At 37.9% G+C, this 21024-nt stretch overlaps 4 protein-coding genes across 11 annotated transcripts in view; 1 reads left to right on the forward strand and 3 right to left on the reverse strand.

Moving 5' to 3' along the window:
• atp8b2 (ATPase phospholipid transporting 8B2) overlaps positions 1 to 2716 on the reverse strand; it is a 37912-nt gene extending 35196 nt beyond the window's left edge. Inside the window, exons 1-2 of one of the 3 annotated variants that reach the window (XM_055164294.1) lie at positions 2564 to 2716; positions 417 to 484 (exon numbers count right to left, since the gene is read on the reverse strand). In XM_055164294.1, the coding sequence (XP_055020269.1) occupies positions 417 to 441 (25 nt within the window). In that variant the 5' untranslated portion in view covers positions 442 to 484; positions 2564 to 2716. Of the gene's footprint in view, positions 1 to 416; positions 527 to 2559 lie in introns of those variants that run through there. The other 2 variants (XM_055164296.1, XM_055164295.1) reach the window with 2 other exon arrangements.
• A 552-nt stretch (positions 2717 to 3268) lies between these two features.
• On the reverse strand, positions 3269 to 6354 carry aqp10a (aquaporin 10a). The gene is made up of 6 exons (XM_020928092.2): positions 5594 to 6354; positions 5213 to 5339; positions 5006 to 5143; positions 4737 to 4855; positions 4453 to 4670; positions 3269 to 4302 (listed from the first exon to the last, which is right to left on the reverse strand). The coding sequence occupies exons 1-6, from the start codon at positions 5675 to 5677 to the stop codon at positions 4098 to 4100; spliced, it is 891 nt and encodes a 296-aa protein (XP_020783751.1). The 5' UTR covers positions 5678 to 6354; the 3' UTR covers positions 3269 to 4097.
• An 837-nt stretch (positions 6355 to 7191) lies between these two features.
• si:dkey-92i15.4 (uncharacterized) lies at positions 7192 to 18031 on the reverse strand. 6 transcript variants are annotated; one of them, XM_055164005.1, is made up of 9 exons: positions 17745 to 18031; positions 17547 to 17667; positions 16325 to 16397; positions 11542 to 13697; positions 10647 to 10842; positions 9940 to 10038; positions 9604 to 9853; positions 8790 to 8906; positions 7192 to 8073 (listed from the first exon to the last, which is right to left on the reverse strand). In XM_055164005.1, the coding sequence occupies exons 4-9, from the start codon at positions 13650 to 13652 to the stop codon at positions 7910 to 7912; spliced, it is 2937 nt and encodes a 978-aa protein (XP_055019980.1). In that variant the 5' UTR covers positions 13653 to 13697; positions 16325 to 16397; positions 17547 to 17667; positions 17745 to 18031; the 3' UTR covers positions 7192 to 7909. The 6 variants fall into 6 exon arrangements, with proteins under 6 accessions (XP_055019980.1, XP_055019979.1, XP_055019978.1 ...); XM_055164004.1 differs by having other exon boundaries at positions 11542 to 13700; XM_055164003.1 differs by lacking the exon at positions 16325 to 16397.
• A 129-nt stretch (positions 18032 to 18160) lies between these two features.
• On the forward strand, positions 18161 to 20966 carry cunh1orf43 (chromosome unknown C1orf43 homolog). Its single transcript, XM_020927986.2, has 7 exons — positions 18161 to 18437; positions 18536 to 18637; positions 18835 to 18931; positions 19021 to 19074; positions 19153 to 19319; positions 19393 to 19451; positions 19521 to 20966. Exons 1-7 carry the CDS (start codon positions 18375 to 18377, stop codon positions 19720 to 19722), a joined length of 744 nt encoding a protein of 247 aa, XP_020783645.1. The 5' UTR covers positions 18161 to 18374; the 3' UTR covers positions 19723 to 20966.
• The last annotated feature ends 58 nt before the right edge of the window (positions 20967 to 21024 follow it).

The following is a 21024-nucleotide window of genomic DNA, read 5'->3' on the forward strand; positions in this document are numbered from 1 at the left end:
TCCTGGTAATACAATACAACAATACAAGTTCAACTCAATTCAGTCACCCACAATTGGTACCATTTTAAGGATTTTTGACTAGTGAAGATAAAATATATTCTTTTGATTAGTGTTATATGTTTGTCATGGAGACAAGCAGGTGACACCATGAGACCATTTTACATGTCAGGTCTGTTGAGAGGCGACCTTGCTTGCAGAAACATTTTTAAATTTTTTTTTTTTTTAGCAAGATAAACAACTGTTATTGAACAAATCACTTGTGCTGTATTATGAAAAGTTCAAGGCAAAGCAGAAACATGGATGGAGTCAAACAGGTGGCAGCATCCACTGGAAAGTTTACATGGTTTACCAAGTGCCAAAATCAGTAGTGAACAATAGGTACTTTTTTATATGTTAAAGAGAAAGGAGTTTCAAACCTGGAGGAGGCCTGTTTCTGAACATCTCTCCTCTGCTGGTTTTCTTCTGGTGTGGCCCATGAGACTGTCTGTTCGGAAAAAACGAAAGGTTCAAAAAAGCAGGAGAAGAAAAACAGTCATTTATAACAGAGCAGGAGGCTTTCTGGTCTGTTTGCTCTCTAATGAGGAAATGACATTGAGCAGAGTGCAGTGTGTGTCATTGAGGGGCAGTGTCTGGGGAGCAGGGACCCGATCCTCTGTCACTCTCGGCCAATGGGAGAGGACCGAGGTAATGGAGCAAAGTTTTATCCCCAGATTTAAGACACAGCACAATCAAGAGCATGGCCAGGCATCACATTTATGAGATACTGAGTCCATTTTGATGATACCTAAACATCCCAGTAAAGGAACAGTGTAGAGTAGAGCTGATATAGACTTGGTTTAGTAAATGTTTCCTGACTTAAAGGTGAACTATGCAGCTTTTTCAGTGGGAGAAGCATCATTATGGAGATGTTATTGCTTTGCCTGCAATGTTCCACAGGATCATATTCAAAAAAGATAAGATTTTATCAAGTACAGTTATATCTTGCACGCCACCTGCCACACCTGAACAGTTACATAGTCAGTTTTAATTATGGTTTCTAACCTAATTAAAAGAATTTGTTAAACTAAATTGTCAAAACAGGACCAAGCCAAGTCTACATTAGGGCTAAACTGCCATTATTTCAGGATTACAAGCAGACTGAACGCTCAGTTTGAACCCTGATGTACTTTGTTTCCTTTACTTTATTCTGTATAGACTTATTCAAATTTTTGTCCTGGTCTAATTCTGTTGTAGTTCTGGTTTGGTCCATGATTTCTTAACTTGGTCCTAGTTAATTCTTGTTTTAGTTCCTTAGGCATCTTCAGTTTTTTTGGTCACTTTCTCTGTATATCTGATAACTACTGTGTGTAATAATCCGCTCCTCTACTAAGGCTTGTCGATAAGGACTATATTGATTTATTGTTCAATATATGACAGATAAAACAATAATTTTTTGAAGTTAATATTTACTGTGTGTACCTTTTCTTTGTCCAAGTGGGGACTTTTTGGTTATTTTTTATGCAATATGATAAACTTTTTGCTGAAGGACGATGAATTCGGCTATTTATTTATTGCAGTTCAACAGATTTAAAAATACTGCACATTTACAATCTTTTTGGAGCATAATCCTGGTTCTTTTTGGTTTCAATATTATCATTTATCATCTATATTTACTTCAGCTAACCCTGGTTTGATCTGAGCTGTGAGAATGAATAAGATGTGAGATTGTATAAGAGATCAGGACACAGATTGGGCCACAGCCTTGTGCATCTGTGGCGTCTTGGTTTGGGGCGCACACTTGGAATACAAACAGCATGACATCGAGCCTCTGATCAATACTGCGCTCCTCATGTTGACTGTCCCGATCAGCTTTCACCTACAGTCTCCAGTCTGCAGTATCTCACACTGCTTAGTGCTTACTGTGTACTGTGTCACTTCTCACATATACTTGTTTCCCATATTTATCACTCCTAGAATATCCTTCAGTTTAGAGATAAAACAGGATACATTTTTACAGCGAATTCAGAAATGTCAGAAAGATACACTATGGAACTTTTCTGGAGTAAGGTTTGCCATTTACTTGCCTCCATGTTCCAGAGTATGATATTAAACGTATATAGCTCCAAGGAGACAAGCAGATTTGCATCAGGCAAAGTTACAGGTCAGATCTGTGGAGGGGAAACCACTCTTACAAGAATGCATGGTTTCCATTGTGTTTTAACATATATTTATAAGCTTAATGTCTCTGTATGTTGTCTCCTGAAATAAATACAAGAGGTTAATTTACATATTGCACACCAGAAAAGTTACACAGTGCATCTTTCAAGTAACCGGTTATTATTGTGATCACAGGAAGTGTGCTATTACAGAGGACAAACCATGATAACCTCTCTTGAACATCTAAGACATGAACATACTTTGAGAAGGAAAAGCTTAAGGTTATAAAAGAAACAAAAACTAAAAAGGGGGTAGGCTGTGCTTCAAAGCTGTCTAGTTTCAAATAGATCTGGTCTGAATGGATAATATTAATATTAGCGATGAAATCATGAGAGTCAATTAAGCACAGACCTGTACACTTACATACCTTTGACAGCGAGCTTTACGCGGAGGTGTGGAGCAGACTCATCCTCCGAGCTTCAGCGCGGGCCATGCTGAGGTTTCGGTTTAAGGCCACTGAGGTGCAGGCGATGGAGCAGGGACAAACCCCAGAGACCGGACTGAATGGAGACAGAGACACCGTGCCGAGGTGAGGTAGCTGCGGCCAGAGGAGAGGAGACAGCCCGGGCACAGGGAGGAGGGGCTCCCGTCCGCCCCCACCTCCTCCGGTGAACCAGTGCCACCCACCGGGAGACGGTTTAGGGATACTTTTCAGAGATTAGGGAACACGGTGTGCCCACACACGCTGTTGTGCAAATAAAATCCAATCAGCAACATTTTACAGCACCTTTTCTCACTGTGGGTTGTGTGCAATAGCGCCATCTGCTGCATGAATCAAGCACCCCCATGACATTAAACTCCAATTAACATTAAGGCAGAAATGTGAGGTGAGATCTTGTGATAGGCTCAGTTAATGTATCTGCCCACACTACTGACTGCTATAGGCTAGTTTTGTTTTTGTTTTCTTCAATTATCACAATCCTCTTGATGGTAGGTCGTAGAATGTGCAGGAAGCAGCAATCAAAGCAATCACCCTCACACAGAGCTGGTGATAATAATGAAACTCTCAAGAAGGCGCCACTAAAGGAGGAGGAGGGACACAACTTGACCTTCCCACAGAATCACATGGCAGTCACAATACATTTTTTATTGTAAATCTGTGGCAGTTTATCATCATTGTGTCAAACATCCATCACAAACAAATTAACAAAACAATTATTAATGTCATTTTGGCAAGTACATGTCATTATAGTCGGTTGTTTTCATTTGTAACAAAAATGGAGGTAGCAAAAGACAACAAAGGTGTCACTAATAGATGAACTGACAATGCAGATAGTTTGGATTGGTTTATGGTCAATGCCAGACCATAATTGCTGTGCCTATCCACATGGAAAACTGGGACAAAGTTTAATATGCGGGCACAAATTTACTTATGTAATGATTTTTCCCACTATAGTGTGATAAAGTGGTTGAAATTATGCCATAAAAGTGCTACATTGTAAACAGTTGACAGACAAAACCACATGATTAAGAATGAGTTTCATAAAATAAAATAGTACCTCTGTCTTAAAGGTGCACTACGTAACTTTGCTGGTGGGAGGTCCACTAGCTGCTTGTCTTCAAAAAGATGTTAGAGCTTTGCCATATCTTGCATTTCACTGGTGTTTCTACAAAAACAAACAAACGACGGAACCTGAATGCATCCTTACTGTTGAGGGTATCGCCTCTAGGTGGTGTCACCTGTTTGTCTTCATGGCGATAGACAGGTTTAATGCCATAATAACAAACATTTCAGGCAAAGCAATAGCATGTCAATGGAGACATGCTGGCAGTGGACCTGTAAAGTTACAGAGTGCACCCCAAATATTGACCCCTTAACTCCACCTAAAACAATAGCATCTGAAAGCTGCTTCTAGACTAATTTCACCAATACAACATAGAAATCAGAGTCACAGTAATCCTCAGAAGCGGGCCTCTTTCAGCTCATCTTTACTGTTCCATGTGACACTGGATCTGGGTTTGTCACTGAAGCTGATATCTGTGTGGGGGTCCTCAGGGGGGTGGTCCGGCAGCTGCCATTCAATAAACATCAGGTAAATCAGTGTGCCGAGAACTCCTCCAACCATAGGGGCCACCGCAGGCACCCAAAACCAATAGTTGTAACATCTGTTTGAAAAAAATCAAAGTAATACACATTTTGACACAAAATACTTGCATAACAAATGTTTTTTCATATTCTACAATTCTAACATGTTTACTCTAAAAACTTCCTATATTATCAGATGCTTGTGTAACAGCAAGAGATAAGAGACTCACGTGAAGACCTCAGTGCCCCATCCCGCTGTCAGAGTGAAGAGACGTGGTCCCAGGTCACGGGCTGGGTTTATGGCTGCTCCACAGTTTGCCGACATTGACATAGAAATACCCAAAACAATGGCAGCCACGATGGGAGGGACGAGCTGCTCCGGAGCAGGAGTGTTCCTCTTCTCTCCCAGACACAGGATACACAACATCAGCATGCCTGTGCCTACAACCTAATCAAATATAATATTTATACATTCTTTATGATTCAGTTTTGATACACAAATCAATGTGCAGACCTGGTCGAGAAAGCTTCCACTCAGCGAGAGATACTCTGTTGGATAAGTGGCAAATATAGAAGCTGTCTCATTTGCCCCATAAACTGTGAGCTCTCCTCCACTGAAATCCATGATGGCATCTAAACACAGAAAAATATATTCTTTATACAAATAGTTTAATAGTTTAGTTTAGTTTAATAGTTGTCATTCTCTTAAAATGTAAAATGCATAAGAATTATGTAACAATGCTACATGCATGAGTTATAGATGTTTTGTTCAGGACCACAAACCATAGTACATGAAGTAGACCAGAGCTGAGGCGGTGTATGCCCCCAGGAGCTGAGACAGACTGTAGGGCACCAGGCGATTCCAGGGCACCTGTCCCAAAATACAGAAGCTCAGGGATACAGCAGGGTTCAGGTGGGCTCCTGTGAGAACAATAATGATAAAAGTTTAAAGAATTTAAAGATTACAAAGAGTCCACTTGTGAGACTCACCTGAGATGCCTTTGGTGAGGTACATAGCTGACATGACGCCCACAGCAAAGGACATGTTTACAGAGAGGAATTGTCCTTTTGTCTCTCTACTGGTCTTCACCTGTGCCGCAGCCGAGCAACCAAAGACCTGACCACACCAGACGAAAGAAAGACATGAGCTTTATATAAAAGCTTATTATGACTTTCCTTGTTTACATTTCATTAATATAATCAGCCATAAACAACAGTAAATATTTACTTAGGCTGAATGATACATATGTTTAAAGGCAGTACCTGAGAATCATTAGGACATGCATTGATTCTCAGGTACTGCTTTTTGCTTGTTAAAATGGAAAAGTACATTTTAACAATCAAAAAGCAGATCTCCTATTAAGTTCTTACCAGTAAAACAAAGGTCCCCAGGAACTCTGCCATGCATTCCCTGATGAGACCACATCGGACCCTCATGAAGCGCGGCTGCATCATGGTGCTGCTCTGAGCCGATGTCGTTTCCTAAAACTGTTTCATTACCTTTTCTCTGTTTATTGTCGTGTGACTTTCAGGGATTGGCAGACTGAGTGCGCTCGGCGGCTTGGACAATGGACATTGGAGGCGTTCTATCAGAGCCATAAGACCATAAAGATTATCAGAGATTGTGCTTATGTTTGAAAACTGCATTGGATTACATCATTATAAGAGACATACACTAAACATATAGTAACACATATATGATGCAATAATGTACAAGCTTCAGTTATTGGTGTGCTATGTAAATATGTACTATAGAACAGTCCTCTTTGGCTGTTCTGGTACATTCAATTAGTTTAATGTCAATAACTAACAAATTAATGACTGAGTAATCTGTCTCAGTACTGATAAATGTCACCGTAGCTTCGGCAAAACGTAAAATCTGAATGACTGATTATTATTATTATATTACTGGACCAGTGAACAAATAATGAGATGAAGTATATTTAAAAAGAGAGCTAATTTAAGTTCAAGGAAGGAAAGGAAACTTCTGGAAACAAGGGATGTCAAAACAATCAATACCAAGATACTAACTGATACTAAAACTAGTATCAGAACTAGATAATCATTTGAACAAGTAGCGATACTGAAAAAATAACAGATTACTAGAATAAAGTTGGTTATAGTTTTATAACAGTCTCAGTCATTTGCTGGGTTTCAGATGACATAACACTGTATACGCCAATAGTATTTAATACAGATAGGAGCAAGAAAAGTTTATAGTGTTAAAATGCTGATTTTAGTTGTAACTAGGAGTGTGCAAAAATATCAAAATATCGATATATCGTATTGTTTAATGTGATATTGTGGACTGCTGTATCGATATATCACCAAGAGTATTACTAAATTATTATGTTACAGCTACAGTTTACTTGTTTACAGGAAATAAATTTGTTTGCAACACATTTAACATTTTCACTGTTTTGATCATTAAAAATGTGTTTCATCTGAACTTTGTACAAGAAGTGGTTTAACAAACATTTTAGTATCACAGCCCCAATTTAGTCTTAGTTTTTTACTGAACCGTATCAAATCGATTTGAAATATACCATACTGAATTGAAAGCTCACTGTATCAAAATACATATTGCATTGTGGCCTATGTCTTGAGGTATGTATCATATCAGCAGCTTGTTAATGATACCAAGCCCTAGTTGTTATACAAGTTAATGAGTCTAATCACTAGTACAAATAATCAGGTTAAACATTTGTGAATTAACTATTAAGATATATCATGCCAAATGCAGCATTATCAATAGAGAAATCTGACTCTTGCCCCCATCTGGTAGTATCACGTAATCATATTCTACTATCTGAAAACTACCAATATCAGAAAGGTTATAAAATGTTGTGATAATATCTATGAAACTATAATTGTTTTGAGTTGAAAATTGGGTTTGAAATTTTAGTATCTTAAAACTACTGAAATAGTAAAAAAAAAACAAAAAAAACCCAACACACTCTGGTGCCATCTTGTGGAACAAAATCTTATTTAGTATTTTAATACAAATCAATAAGTGCTCAGCAATTTACACATATGTACAACATCAGTAAAAGCATTGTTCACATACAAAGGTCACATTATTGGTAAGTGGTAAGAGGCTGGCCATCATCTTAATACAGGTTTTACAATTACAATTACAAGAGCTTCATCAGTGCATTCTTCTTTGTGTGGAACAGTAACATTGAGGTAGATTTTTGGCATTTTGTTTATTTTTGGCATTAAAAGTGCTTTAGAGGGAAACTGACCTAAGAATATTTATCTTTAATAGTTTAGATGAATGTGTTTAGTAAGTCTAGACTTTTGGGGTTGTTTCAAGGTATTATCTGATATTTGTCCATTTAGTAAGACTTTTCTAACACTTAATAATTGAACAAATAGTTTAGTAGGTTTAGTAACTTACTCAAGGGGTGTAAGGGATTAATTAAGTAGTTACTAAGCTTGAATCATTCTTAATTCACAGTGCACAGCTAGTTTGTTAAGAGTAGCCTATTTTTGTTGACTCATTAAGTGCAATTTTCTTACCAAATGGAAAAATAATTAGTCTGTAATACCTTCATACAAGTCCAAAAATCTCAAAAACACATTTTCACACGTATCTCCACAGTGTAAACAGTCAGACATGAGTGATATGATTAAATGAATTTTGTTACATTATTAACATTCTTTTCTGTGTAAACTAAAGCACCTCTATGTGTTTTGAGGTTGGGGTGGTCGCCGTAACACCACGGTGACAGGACCAGGTGGCAGTTTTCGGATCAGAGTCCAGGCCTCCAAACGCCTCATTCCCACCACACTCACTCCATTCACCTCCAAAACCTCATCGCCCGGGACCACCTTCCCCACTGGACCACCTGTGTAGATTTAGTCAAATGTGAAGCATCAATATGTACGGGTAGCTCCTTGTGCAATGTTTGATGTCTATTTAAAATTGACCGAACATGAACCAGCAATGGAACTTTTTCTCTTTTGAGTGATTTTGTTTGAAAAATTTGGTTATGTGTAGGAAAGATTTTAAAAGTGCTAAGTTTTTTTGTTTTTTTTTTGCTAGTGTCCAAAGTGCCAAAAACAATGCCAATATATTTATAGTAAGGAATTTACAACAGCTCAGATAAAAAAGAAGCACCAACTTAAGTCCAACTTTAAATCAGGTCTCCTTTAAAGCCATCATCCGTATGTGTATTTGATTTTATCTCATGAGTAGATGACAGTGAACCCTCTTCCTCTACACCTGGCCTTTGTTCAGGCTCACCTGAGCTTCTGTCATCTGGCACACTATCAGACCATAGACTGTAATGTAGATAGCATCTAATAATCTAATCCAATCTATTTACAAACGGTAGGTCAAAGGGAAATGAATGGAAATTTGACCAAAAGTCAAGCCAACTCCCGCACTCTATATAACTCACATAATTAGAAGCTGTGTCAGAGTTGTGTGGATCAGTTCAAAAGATTATCTGCAGTAGTTGCATTGTATTCATGTCATTTTGCAATTGAGAACACCAGAATTTGTTACAGGCATTTTAGATTTACTGTCTATGTCCGACTGCACGGTGCACCTTTATCTCACCTTGGAAGATCTTCTGAACAGTGAGGGGTTTGTTGCCGAGACTGGAGCCAACGCCTCCCTCCAGACTGAAGCCCAGGTCTCTGTCGCTCTTTTCCAAACTCAAAGTGATGTACTGACCTAAGATCAGACAAAACATATCAGCCAGTGTTCAAACTCTAAGGCAGGCATCTCAAACTATGTTCACACTTAAGGCTGGTAAATGTTATTTATTTATAACAAAGGCATGTTGCCAATGTATGATGACAACAGTTGGCAGCAGTGGATTTATTTGATTGTTTCATACTTATTTAAAAATGTATTTCCCAAATGTGTACTATATGACAAACTGTTACTTGAACCTTTCTGTGATGACGATAGCACTAGATATGTGTGGATTATGAACATTGTGAAATTCACGTGTTTCAGTTTCCTGAAACTTTTCTGAAGACTTTTTCCCATTCAAAAACTTATATTTAGTTGTTAATTATTAATCAGTGGCTTCGTTCACATGTATTGCAAAATCTGGTTATCTTACTTCCAAACCTTTAAAATTACATAAAGGATAAGCAATTTGCACAATTTGATGTGAGTAATCAGAGGGCCCATGTTCAGAAAGAAATTACATGATTAGATTAACTAAATTCTAATTTGATTTATTAAATTACACTATAAACTAATTTCTAATTTCTAAACTATTTTCTATTGTGGGGTATTGATAGCAGAGTTTAAGAATATAATTAACATAAATATCAGGCTACACCAATGTAAAATTGCAGGTTTGAATACTGAATTTTTTAGACCCCTACTTAAGTTTTCATTGTTCACTGTTACCCACCGGTCTCATTAACTTGAGTTGGGGACGGGCCCTGGGTCACAGCCAAAACTCTTCCATTGGACAGTGCTCTCATGTCAGGCTTCTTCAGAACTACCACCCCCATCTCACGGCACTTAGCACGCCTCAGTACCCTCAGCGCCTCCCAGTGGGCACAACCGCTCAGTGCAGACCCATTTATGGACAAGACCTGGTCCCCCTCTTTTACGGAGCCTTCCTGTGCTGCCACACCAGCGTGAAAAACTTTGTGCACCTGAGAATCAAATATAAAAGGCAAACAAATAAGTCTTTGGTGAGACTTTAACAACAATTTTAATTTGAATAGAACTATATTCTTACAGTAACAGGTTTGTTCTGATCCACCCCTCCAGCCAAACTGAAGCCCAGTCCCACTCCAATTTCCTTATGTAGAACCACAACATGCACATCCTCATAGTCCTGCAAGAATATAAGAATATATATTTAAGCACAAAAATGTCTAAATATCCAACATTTTTAACAATATAACATTTTTAACAATGTATGAACGCTGTGGTAACAATCCATATACAGAAGAAAAAACTGTGAATGAACATAATACAAGGAGATGCAAGGCAAGTTAATTAGTAAATATGAAGTGTTATTCCTTTTCTTAATTTGAAGGTGTATAGTGTCTATTCTTTCCCTTTCTGTCCATAGTAATTCTTATGATGTATAATTTATAAAGACCATAGGGCAAATCATTATTTTAAAACAATTATAACAACAATTCCACACAGTTAATCCCCCTGTCTGACTTGTGTCCATCGACTGTATAAATATTACAGTAATGTCAGTGTGCCGTCTTGTGGACAAAAAGATCACCGTATCCATGGGGACTGCTGATTATGCAATATAAAAATTAGTCTTGCTAATCTCTAACAATTAACCATTACACAATAGGTTGTTTTCAAGTGACATTACATCATTTTAATGTAGAATGCCTACAGCTAAACATGAGGACAGGTAAGATTGTGTCAGAATCTTACGTTTATTTGACAGAAAGCAGACCTAGTTTGTGTTGGTACCTGCAGGTTGTTGTCTCCAATACTCTTGACATCCTCTATTAATTTGTCCAGCTCCTCCGGGGGCAGCACAGACACATAAGAAAACCCAGACATGTCCGAGCTCAAAGAGGCAGAGCGCCGCCCTGCTGACTGCCACTCGTCACTGTCATTCTCCGAGTCATAATCCACCCCAGCAAAGTTACACAGATCTGCAAGACTGTGGAAAAGGTCACCATTAAAACTCATCTAAAAAAATGCTCAGATACAAACAAATCAATACAAGAATAAGCATCATAACTAGATTCTCATTTTAATAAGAATCAATAGCCTAATGGAAAACAAAAATTTAATGAAATTAAAAGTGAATTACATTGTGGTTTGAAAATAATTGGTATTATGTATTGAGCCTATTTCTGAGTATTGGAATCAATTAATTTCAGTATGACAATACAAACAGTGATGACTTCAATTTACTTCATTGTATTTACTTAAAAAACTTTAAGACAAGGTTTACCCCAACATACATTTACAATTTTACAGTTTTGCCCATTGTAATACAATTCTGACATTACAGCACTTCTACTTGAATAAAAGTTTAGCTCCTCTTCCCACATTGCCCAGATTTTTATTACTTTAAATACATACATTTTTTAATATTTTTGCTGTTAATCTGATTAATATAACTATATCATCAGCCTCCCCTGGGACTACAGGTATAAAGCATCTCTCTTTATAAAGTTAATGTATACATGCACTGTCCCTGTCTCATTAAATTAATAAAAGAGAAAAAAATAAAGATATGATTGATATTATGTCTCTAATTGTTAATCATTTTATTAGCAATTAATACTACAAAGCATTTTGACTACTCCCATGTGTAATTACTACTGTAATTATATTACATCACAACACTCACCTGACTGAGAAGCTCTTATTGCTCATCGCACTGGTGACTGTGACCGAGGACTCGCCTGAATCTGAATCGTAGTTTGAATCTTCATCTTTTTCCGTGCTATCATCATCCTCCTCTTTATTATCTTCCCAGGCTTTTATTTGTGGATTCAAACCATCCAACCATGCATTTAGGTCCAGAACTCGCTTTTTCCCATTCAAAGTATCCTTGGAGACTATATCAGGTTCGTTGCTTGTAAGTGGAGCAGAAATATCCAAGGAATTGTTGTTTAAAGTTAAGGGGGGCGTCTTTTGAGGAAATGTGGTGGGAGACAGGAGGGGTGAGGTACCGGGGGTATTTGTGGGAGTTTTGTCATTGTCGCTACTTGTTGGTGAAGAAATATCAGAATCACTGCTTGCACTGAAGCCTCTTAACTTCACTGTACTCACAATTTTAGAGAAATCAGTCTCATCAATATTAATATTAGTAATTGGAGCGGGGTCTTTACTAATGGGAAGGTACAGATCTGTCTTGGAATATTCATTAAATCCCTTAGAATCTTTGGTGTTTTGGAATTCTTGATCTGTAACTCTCTTAAATTTAGAATCATCATAGAACGCTTTTATATCAGTCTCTTTCTTCATAGTTTTTTTCTGGTTTGGTTCTTTCTCTGCTGCTGACAGAAACGTGTTGATATCTGTTTGCTCCTCTCTCAGCCCTCCCCACTTCAATGAGCCTATAGCTTTTGCAGAACTGCTCCTCTGTACCCCATTATAGCTTTTACTGAGATGTTCTGGCACTGAAAATGCCCTCCTTGGAGAACTGGTCTGAGCTCGCTGTGTCAAAGCTTCAAATTGGTTGATTTTATTCCTGACACTTGCAGCTGACATGGCAACCGACTTGTCATTCTTATTTTCAATGGACGTGATCTTGGGTTTTTGAGAATCGAACACATCGTCACATGAACGTTGTTTTTTCAGCCACATCTGTCCTCGAGAGGTTTTGTCTTCTATTTGGATTTTTTCCCCAGGATTTCTTTCTTTTAGCGTCATCCTACTCCAGTTTTTCTGGTCCATATCTTCCATTGCATTTATCTCCTCTTTGTGAGGCGTTGTACTTACTTCAGATATACCTTTAAGAAAATAGTTGGACTGTTGTGGTTTGTCCATTTCTTCTGCAGCCCGGGCGGCTCTGAGTTTAACCGCTAATGTTGATCTGCTCCTTGCCCGATCCAGTGATCTTGTACCTATATCTGTAAACCCTCTGCTTTGAAAAGTACCTCCTTCAGCATGGTTCTGCCACCACCCTGATGTTGTGGTCCTGTTTAGTCCTGGAAACGTTGACACAGAAGTATCTTTAGAACCTGTCCACGGCAGAGAATTCCCGCTTTGCCCTGAACTCCTTCTCTGTTCACCTGTTGAGAAGCGTCTGGGAAAGGTACCACTAAACGATCCCTTATAAGGCGTCATTGACTCTGTGGTTTTGTAATCCTCTGCGTTGCCAAACCCCACAGATCCATAAAGTTTCTCAATCCTCTCCAAAATACTCTGACCTCCTTTTGGCCCAAGGGAGACAGACGTGTATCTAGATGGCAAAGATTGTCCTCTGGCTTTGCTTTGAGAAGTGTCCAGGTCATTGGGTTTGTTTACGGTGTTATAGGCGTATACTGTGGACATTACTCTAGTCCTCTCTGCCCCTCTGTCCCCTGTCCTACTAAGAATGTCCCCTCTAGAACTCCATGATCGCTCTGGACTTTTGTCTCCACTTCTCCAATCCAAACTTTTACTCCTGTTAGACAAGTTCCTCCTCCGCCACTCCGTTCTACCTTGTCTCTCTGAGTTTTCAGTTTGGTCGTACTTAGAGCTGTTATCTTGTAAGCTATTTTGTTTTATGAGCGATTTGTCTCTTTCCAAATTTTGACTGTTGACCCCACTGCAGGTTCTCGGCTGATAATGAAGTCTTGATTCAGTCCTTGTTCCGGGTCTGTCCCTGCTCTCCTCCTCTTCCCGTGGGTTCCTAGCAGTCCTCAGAGGCCTCCGTGTTTCATTGTAAGACAAAGAGTTGGCAGATCGGATAGTGAAATGCGCCCCTGTCTGCGTGGTGTACTCTCTCCCAGTAGTTGAGAGAAAATCCATGGTCCCCAGGAGCTGATGACGTCCTCAGAAAACAGCCATCTTGATCTGCTGAACAAAAAAAATAAACAATGATTCGTAAAAACAAAAGTAGGAAAACAAAAATTAGGGAGGGAATTACAGTTAAAGGGGCTATTGTGCAAAATCGATGTTCCCTCATCAGAGACAAGCCTGGAAAGGTTTTATATGTCATCCATTCTTGTTTGAGTAGCTTAATAATCTCTCCTGGGCCCTATTTCAATTTATCAATACTAGAAACAAACAGGTCCAGGCAAAGTTCCAGATCAGATCTGTGAAAAGGTGACCCCGTTCACACTAAGAACCAATTTTTTCATACCAAAAAACTGTACCTGTGGTTCTCAAACTTGTGCTACTCTCAAAAATGTACTACTTGAGGTAACTGGGTTCCTCTGCATTTGTAGAGTTTGCCAGTTTTATTCACATTTTGTCCTCCTTTGAGTTAGTCCTTATTTAGAACTACTGTTTAGTTTTTATGAGGTACTTACACAATTAACTTAAACAAAAGTATAAAGGTCCAATATTACACAGAATTGACTCTTGTGAGCTTTAGGTCGTGTTAGAATGTTGTTACCTCCTCAAAAACATACCTGGAGTTGTGTTTTGTTTCATTTACACGTTTGTCTACATTTCAAAAGCTCAAAATGCCCTGTTCCACTTTGTGATGTCATGAAGTAGTAGTTTAGGTGAACAGCTCCTTTTACATTTTGTTCAGTAGAGATTGGAAATGCCTGGGCTGAAGTTATCCAAATTATTCTAGTGAAGGTTTATGGCATTTGAAAACACAGTGGAGCACTTCCTCTATTACCACATGACATCACAAGGTGAAATAGCGTGTTTTCTGTTTGAGAGAATAAGTCAGCCTAAATATGCAGGGTTTGTGTGTTAAACATGTGTGAATGAAACAAAACGCAAAGTATGTTTTAGATGAGAAAACAACATTATAAGAAAGAAAATGGTGTAATATATATATATATATATATATATATATATATATATATATATATATATATATATACACACACACATATATATATATATATATACACACACATATATATATATATATATATACACACACACACATATATATATATATATACACACACACACACATATATATATATATACACACACACATACATATATATATACACACACACACACACATATATATATATATATACACACACACACATACATACATATATATATACACACACACACATACATATATATATATATACACACACATATATATATAAGCCCTTTAAAAACCACAGACTTAAAGAAATAAATATACAATCAGTAGAAACCACGAGACCACAAACCCTGTCATTTGTGTCGTGTCTTACATATGTTGCTCACACATTCTGCACATTTCCACCCATTGAGTCAATTCACGCAACAGGTTTACTAACAATCTACCCTGTCAAGCCTGCGCATCATGACTGCTGTTTACATAAGTGACATACTCCACAATACTAGTCAGCGTCAGCAAAACCAGGAGCAAAAACTGGAAAAACTCACCCAACGGCAATCCACGCAGCGTAAACATTGCAAAAAGCCCAGTACATTAAGCTGCTTTTATATATATATGTGCTATGTGCTATCAGGTAAAACAGTGTAACCGTGGTGACAGAAAAACCCTGGCAAAGATTAAACCAACAAGATACTGGCTTGAGTGAGCGTGAGACCGAGTCAAAATGCTATCTCAAGCACTGTTACAAATTCTCTGATCACTCCACAAGTCACTGAATGTATAGATAGTCAGTATAATCAGTTCAGTTTAGATATCTCAGCACAGAGACATTTTAAATTTGGTGTCAATTTACGCGCACACCTGTTGTCCCATCCACATAATCCGGGCAGGTTAACTCCCCTCACTCACTCCAGGAACTGATCGGCCAACTACAAATGGGACAAATACACACATAGCAATAAAGACAAGGATATAAGAGACAGCTAATCTGATTTGATCTTACCTTTGTAAAAGTCACCACTCATTAAACTCCATTTTGTGTTTTTAAATCAATGTCCTGGAATTAAATCCACTGCTTGCTCTCGTCCAAATCTTCTCTCTCTCTCCATCTACTTTACATGATGCAGTGTATACAATGTCTGCAACTTGCCCCACTGGTTTTACCTCCTGTAGTTTAGTCTGTGTCTTTCTCTCCTCCCCCTTCTATTGTTGTTCGCGCCTTCTTCCCTATTTAATACCACAGCTTACTTTAACTCTTAACTATCTAGCACTAAATGTTTTACTAAAGCCTGAAAAGACAATTCACCTATGGACAATGTTTCTTTGTTGACAACACATGGCTCTTAGCATTTCGTAGCTAGAGGCAGCAGAGAATATACAATAATAGTTTGGAATGTAAGCAGAGTGACATTTCCCAATACTGGCTTATAGTGTCACCACACCTAAGGCAACCTAATAGTCTGGGCTGTGCAGGTATCAAAATACATAATAACAGTGTCTTTAATTGGGACCAGAGACAACATAAGGATCATGTAAGAGCAGGAAATACCAACGGGGATAAATATTGTTAAACACAGATCTTCTTGCATTTCCCATCAATGGAGGGAGAAGGGTGGCCCCCCCAAAGTCTAATTTTCTTCCCTCATAATGTAAAAACAAGTGCGATAATACATACATTGGCAGATAAATATTATGGCAGTCCGTCAGAAATGTGACTGACTGTAAAGGTCATGGTTGAGGTTCAAGTCCTGCACACAAGTGAAAATAGATTGTAAAATTAACCATAAATATACAGATAGAGGCTACACCGCAAGTGTGTTTTATTTTAATTTTGAATCATCTCTTTTGGCAATCTTCCTAAGTATTATTATAAACAACATACATAATATTCTACTTTAACATATATCCAAAACAACAATTACAATAATATCAATTTCAATATATCTCCCACCTCTAGTGTCAGTAGAAATCAATGGGAAACACTGGCTGTCGTCACTTTTTTCAAATTTTTAAAAATTACTTTAAGGGCATGCAAACTGCACAATGTGATGTGAGTAATCAAAGAGCATGTGATGATCTGTTTAGATATTATTTTACTAAACTTTTAACTATAAAAATGAATAATAATAAGATTTTGAGAGTGAATGTAACCGCAGCCACTGATGGCATAATGAATGAAACATAACTACAATAGAAACGTGTCTGGGGAATTGTTATATCTACCGCAAACAGTCTAGTGTCTGCATACTGACGATCAACTGTGTCTGTGTCTTATTATAAGTGACAGCTCAACACCCATTAAACTGTCACTAAGCAGAGCTGATTGAATTTATCTCTCATTCTCTCTCAAATATAATTTTGCTTCCACGGGAAATAAAAATGAATAAATTACCTACATTCTTAAACAAATATGGATTAGTATTATTTCTCTCAGTTTCAATACTAAAGAATAGACCCCACACTCATTTTTGATACAATAGTGATTCTAAAAATCATTCAAAAGATTGTGAGTTTAAACATTAAATCAAAGTACTTTCTTTTATATTACCATGTGGTCTTATATCTGTGAAATCCTGTGAATTATTTAGTATCAAATATTTGCTCAAATTAGTGTATAGTTTCAATACTAGTTTAAGCATTGGTTAATATCAGATTTTCAATACTTTTGACAACCCTACTATGGATTAAACCAAGACTGAGCAGACACAAAGATCAAATCATATGAAAACTAACCCTGAGACTAAATGAGGAAATGAAATGTAATTCTAGACGGTAATTAAAATAAAAATATCTTATTAGTTTGAGGGTAACAGAAATTGATAGGGTATTGGGCAATCTATACAAACACATGTACAAAAAAATAAATGGGGAAAAAGTAAACGTATAAAAAGACTTACAGTTAGAGATGTTGGCGCTTTCATGAGTTTTTCTTACACCTTCTGCTTTAGTTGGGTCAAAGGAAGTTGTGGTTATCGCTTGAGCTTGCTCACAGACTGGTGCTGTGAAGTCCCAGTTTGTCTGTAAAAATGCAAAGAGAAAAAGCATGAGACACTTAACCAAATGCATTCAAGATTCAATCACATGCAAAGACCCACAGGCACATGTGCAAATGTCTAGCAGAGATAACTGTTATGAGTGGGTTAAAGTGCTCCAGCTCCCACAGTGGGCCTGATAAACACTAAAGGGCTCATTGTTTCTACAGGACGAATGCAAATGGAGCTTGGCCAATTCACTCAGATACAAGTTTCTTCATTGTTTTGGTGTGGGATGCGGACACTCGTGGATCGCTCGCGCGGGAGGAAAAATGAAGTATAGAAAAAAATCAAACCGTTTAAAGCCAAAGGCTGTTTTCCATATTTTGAGCGGCACATTTGAATAAAACGATAAACACCTCCCAACTGCTGCAGGTGCTGACAGGTGCATTATCCCTGTCAGCAGGTGGCAGAACAGACCACGAGCGTGCGTCTCCCTACGTCAGACGTACTATTTGAAGTCACGTGACTAAGGCGGAAGTCAACAAACGGAGCTGCCCTGCAGCAAAATGCAACAACTGGAGGCACTTTCGCTCTTTTTCTACCTTTCTACCCAGTGTTTTTTAGCTAGAGGTTAGGACTCAAGACACATGTCTCTAACAAGTAAACTTTTGGAAGTATTATGAATTGTTACTTTGTTTACATTACAATTAAAGAGTCATACTTTGTGAAAGTTGAACGCTCAGCCCCGCGATGGCGAGTGAACCTCCTCTGTCGAGCGTGAACGTCGTGCTTGTGATGGCTTATGGAAGTTTGGTGAGTCTTTCTGTCAGGGTGTTAACATGTTTATGTTACACATGTGTTACTTTTTTAATGGTAAAGTCGTATTGACCTAGAAGTCTTCTTTATTGTAGGTGTTTGTTTTGTTGTTCATCTTCATGAAAAGACAAATAATGAGGTTTGCCATGAAGTCCAGAAGAGGACCTCACGCTCCTATCGGACACAACGCCCCTAAGGTGATACCACAGAGCTGCTGATACTGATCAAGGTTTTTGTTAAACAAGGTTTATGTGTAGGCTATTTAAGTAAAGCAGAGCATAGAGTGACTGATTGTTGATCAAATAAATTAAAACATCAACCTATATTGAGACTTGAGCATATGGTCTATTTTAATGTTGGTTATACTTCTGCTCATGATTTGTTTATTTTATAGGAGCTGAGACAACTGATAGAAGCCAAACTGCACCAGGTCCAAAGGATTCAGTTTGAGCCCCGTCTGCTCTCTCCAGATGACGACAGGCTCACGTTGGGTAAGAAAAGCACTTTACTGCCTTTGCTGTTTTGGTGAGATTATATTTTACAGATATTATATTGTACATGTTCTGTGTGCACTTGACAGCTTCCTGTGATTACAAGTACAGAATGAGAGCATTAGATGCCATCAGAGATACAGGTAGGCACTACTCACTCTAAAACAGTTTAAGTCTTCTCATAGAGATGGCAGTTTGTTTGACACTTGTTGTTGTGTTAGACTTCCCTTTTCGTGAGCTGGGTGGAGCCTCAACAGCTGTAACAGGAAAGCGGTTTCGAACATGGCTTCTCCAGCTCCGAACCTCACACTGTCTATTTCAGAACAGCCAAAGCTCTCTCATTGACACTGTATTGGAGGGTTATAATAAAGCCCGCCACGGCTCAGAGGTCACTGTTGATTTAATATTACTTTTAATACAAATAGTAATTCATTATTACAGGTTTTTCTTATGTGTTTTAGGCTTTTGGAGAAGCTGAATTTGTAAAATACCAAGAAGCTTTGAATGAATTGGCATCTCTGTAAGTTCTTTTTAGCTAATACCTGTGGAATGTTGAATGTGGAGGAAAACAATGTGTTTTCTGTTTCAGTGTGAAGTCCCACAGCAGCAGTAGCGCCTCTGTGGCTCAGCATCAGAGTGCAGCCAAAGATCTGACCAGCAGCACAGAACCCACCTCACTCACCTCCCCCACCCAGAGCACTTCCCTCATGGCCCAACGCAAGAGACCCAGGAACCTTCTGGAGCTTAAGAACTTCAAAGACAACTATAACACACTGGACAGTACACTTTAAGTACCTATGGCCTAACAGAATGTCTTCGTAGTGCCTACAGACGTAACTGCACTGCCTTCGTACTAGGGATGTAACAATAACTGAAATATCGTGATATAATATCGTTGAAAGTCTTACAATAATATCATGGTCTGTCACACTGTAACGAATCACAAAGCTCCTTTGCTTAAATGCCTTGTTTTGTTGTAGCAGCTAAAAAAACAGAGGAAACTACATAGACCATGATCCTTTGCGCTGTTTCAGTGCAGACAACATGAAGAAATAACTGTTATTTCTTTGGATTATGGTACTAATGATTCCCTTCAAGTCTTTTGAAGACATTTTAAGAGGAAAAAGTAGCATTTCAGAAATTAAGTTGACATCTCCAAATTATTGCAATAGATACCGTACCATGAGATTTGGATATCATTACATCCCTACTTTGTACCTGCACAGAAAGCCTGGTTTACAGCCTACTACATATCAAAGCACTCACACAATACTTATAGTTGCTTTTACTGTTACCGCACGGCTGTCTCCTCAAAAAAGCCATTGCACTTAAGAGTTGTTTGACCAAAATATATTTAGCATCAGACAATCAGTATTTATTGCACAGTATGAAGCTATGCAGCATTGTTACACTAACTTAGCACGTCCACTGTTTGCATTTGTGCCATGACCTACAACAGTAAAAGGTAATGGGCTTCACTGAGTACAACACCAATGTTATGTCGAGTATCTTGTCTTTTCTGTTTACACACTGTGCCTGTATTTGTTTGGCCTTAATCTTTGTTTTATAAAAGCCATACTTGAAAAGACAAAACTATACTGATTTACTCACTCCTGTATTGTCATGTTACTGCCAATAGAACAATATAATGTACTTTATTAAGGAAAATAGAGCCAACATGTATTGCCTTACAATTTGCTGCTTGAGTAAAATTGTAAAAACAAACAAAAAAAAAAAAACTATTTGTCGTGTGAATGTTTTTCCAGCAGAGGGCGCCCTTGTACTTAAGTTTCGTGACAGAATTTATAACATTGCAGTAGGGTTGTTAAAAGTATTAAAACTCTGATGGTAATCGATGCTTTAACTAGTATAGAAACTGGATACTAATTTGAACAAGTATCCATACTAAAAAATTAACATTCACAGGACATTGTTAATTATCACAGAAATTTTTAATAGCTTTAGAATGATCTTGAAAATGATGATTATGTTGAAAGTCATTTTTTTGTTTAAAGAAAGTATTTTAAAAATGTCATTGTGTTGAGTATCAAATCTATTCCTTAGTATCAAAACTGAGTGAAATTCTAGTATTG

Source organism: Boleophthalmus pectinirostris, unplaced genomic scaffold (genome assembly GCF_026225935.1).
Source record: "Boleophthalmus pectinirostris isolate CB_2022bp ecotype Guang Dong unplaced genomic scaffold, ASM2622593v1 HiC_scaffold_6, whole genome shotgun sequence".
NCBI classification, from domain to species: domain Eukaryota; kingdom Metazoa; phylum Chordata; class Actinopteri; order Gobiiformes; family Gobiidae; genus Boleophthalmus; species Boleophthalmus pectinirostris.

Bases quoted from the DNA above. Each gene is read 5' to 3' on its own strand.
- aqp10a (XM_020928092.2), bottom strand. From the start codon at position 5,677: ATGATGCAGCCGCGCTTCATGAGGGTCCGATGTGGTCTCATCAGGGAA. The intron at 5,340-5,593 runs GTAAGAACTTAA...TGGTGTGGTCAG, and splicing joins TGGGGACCTTTGTTTTACTG to GTCTTTGGTTGCTCGGCTGC. The intron at 4,671-4,736 runs GTCTGCACATTG...ATATTTGATTAG, and splicing joins GTGGAAGCTTTCTCGACCAG to GTTGTAGGCACAGGCATGCT.
- si:dkey-92i15.4 (XM_055164003.1), bottom strand. From the start codon at position 13,652: ATGGATTTTCTCTCAACTACTGGGAGAGAGTACACCACGCAGACAGGG. The intron at 10,843-11,541 runs GTGAGTGTTGTG...CCTTTTCCACAG, and splicing joins AATAAGAGCTTCTCAGTCAG to TCTTGCAGATCTGTGTAACT. The intron at 9,854-9,939 runs GTAAGAATATAG...TTTGATTCTCAG, and splicing joins ATCAGAACAAACCTGTTACT to GTGCACAAAGTTTTTCACGC.
- cunh1orf43 (XM_020927986.2), top strand. From the start codon at position 18,375: ATGGCGAGTGAACCTCCTCTGTCGAGCGTGAACGTCGTGCTTGTGATG. The intron at 18,932-19,020 runs GTAAGAAAAGCA...TGCACTTGACAG, and splicing joins TGACGACAGGCTCACGTTGG to CTTCCTGTGATTACAAGTAC. The intron at 19,075-19,152 runs GTAGGCACTACT...TTGTTGTGTTAG, and splicing joins AGATGCCATCAGAGATACAG to ACTTCCCTTTTCGTGAGCTG.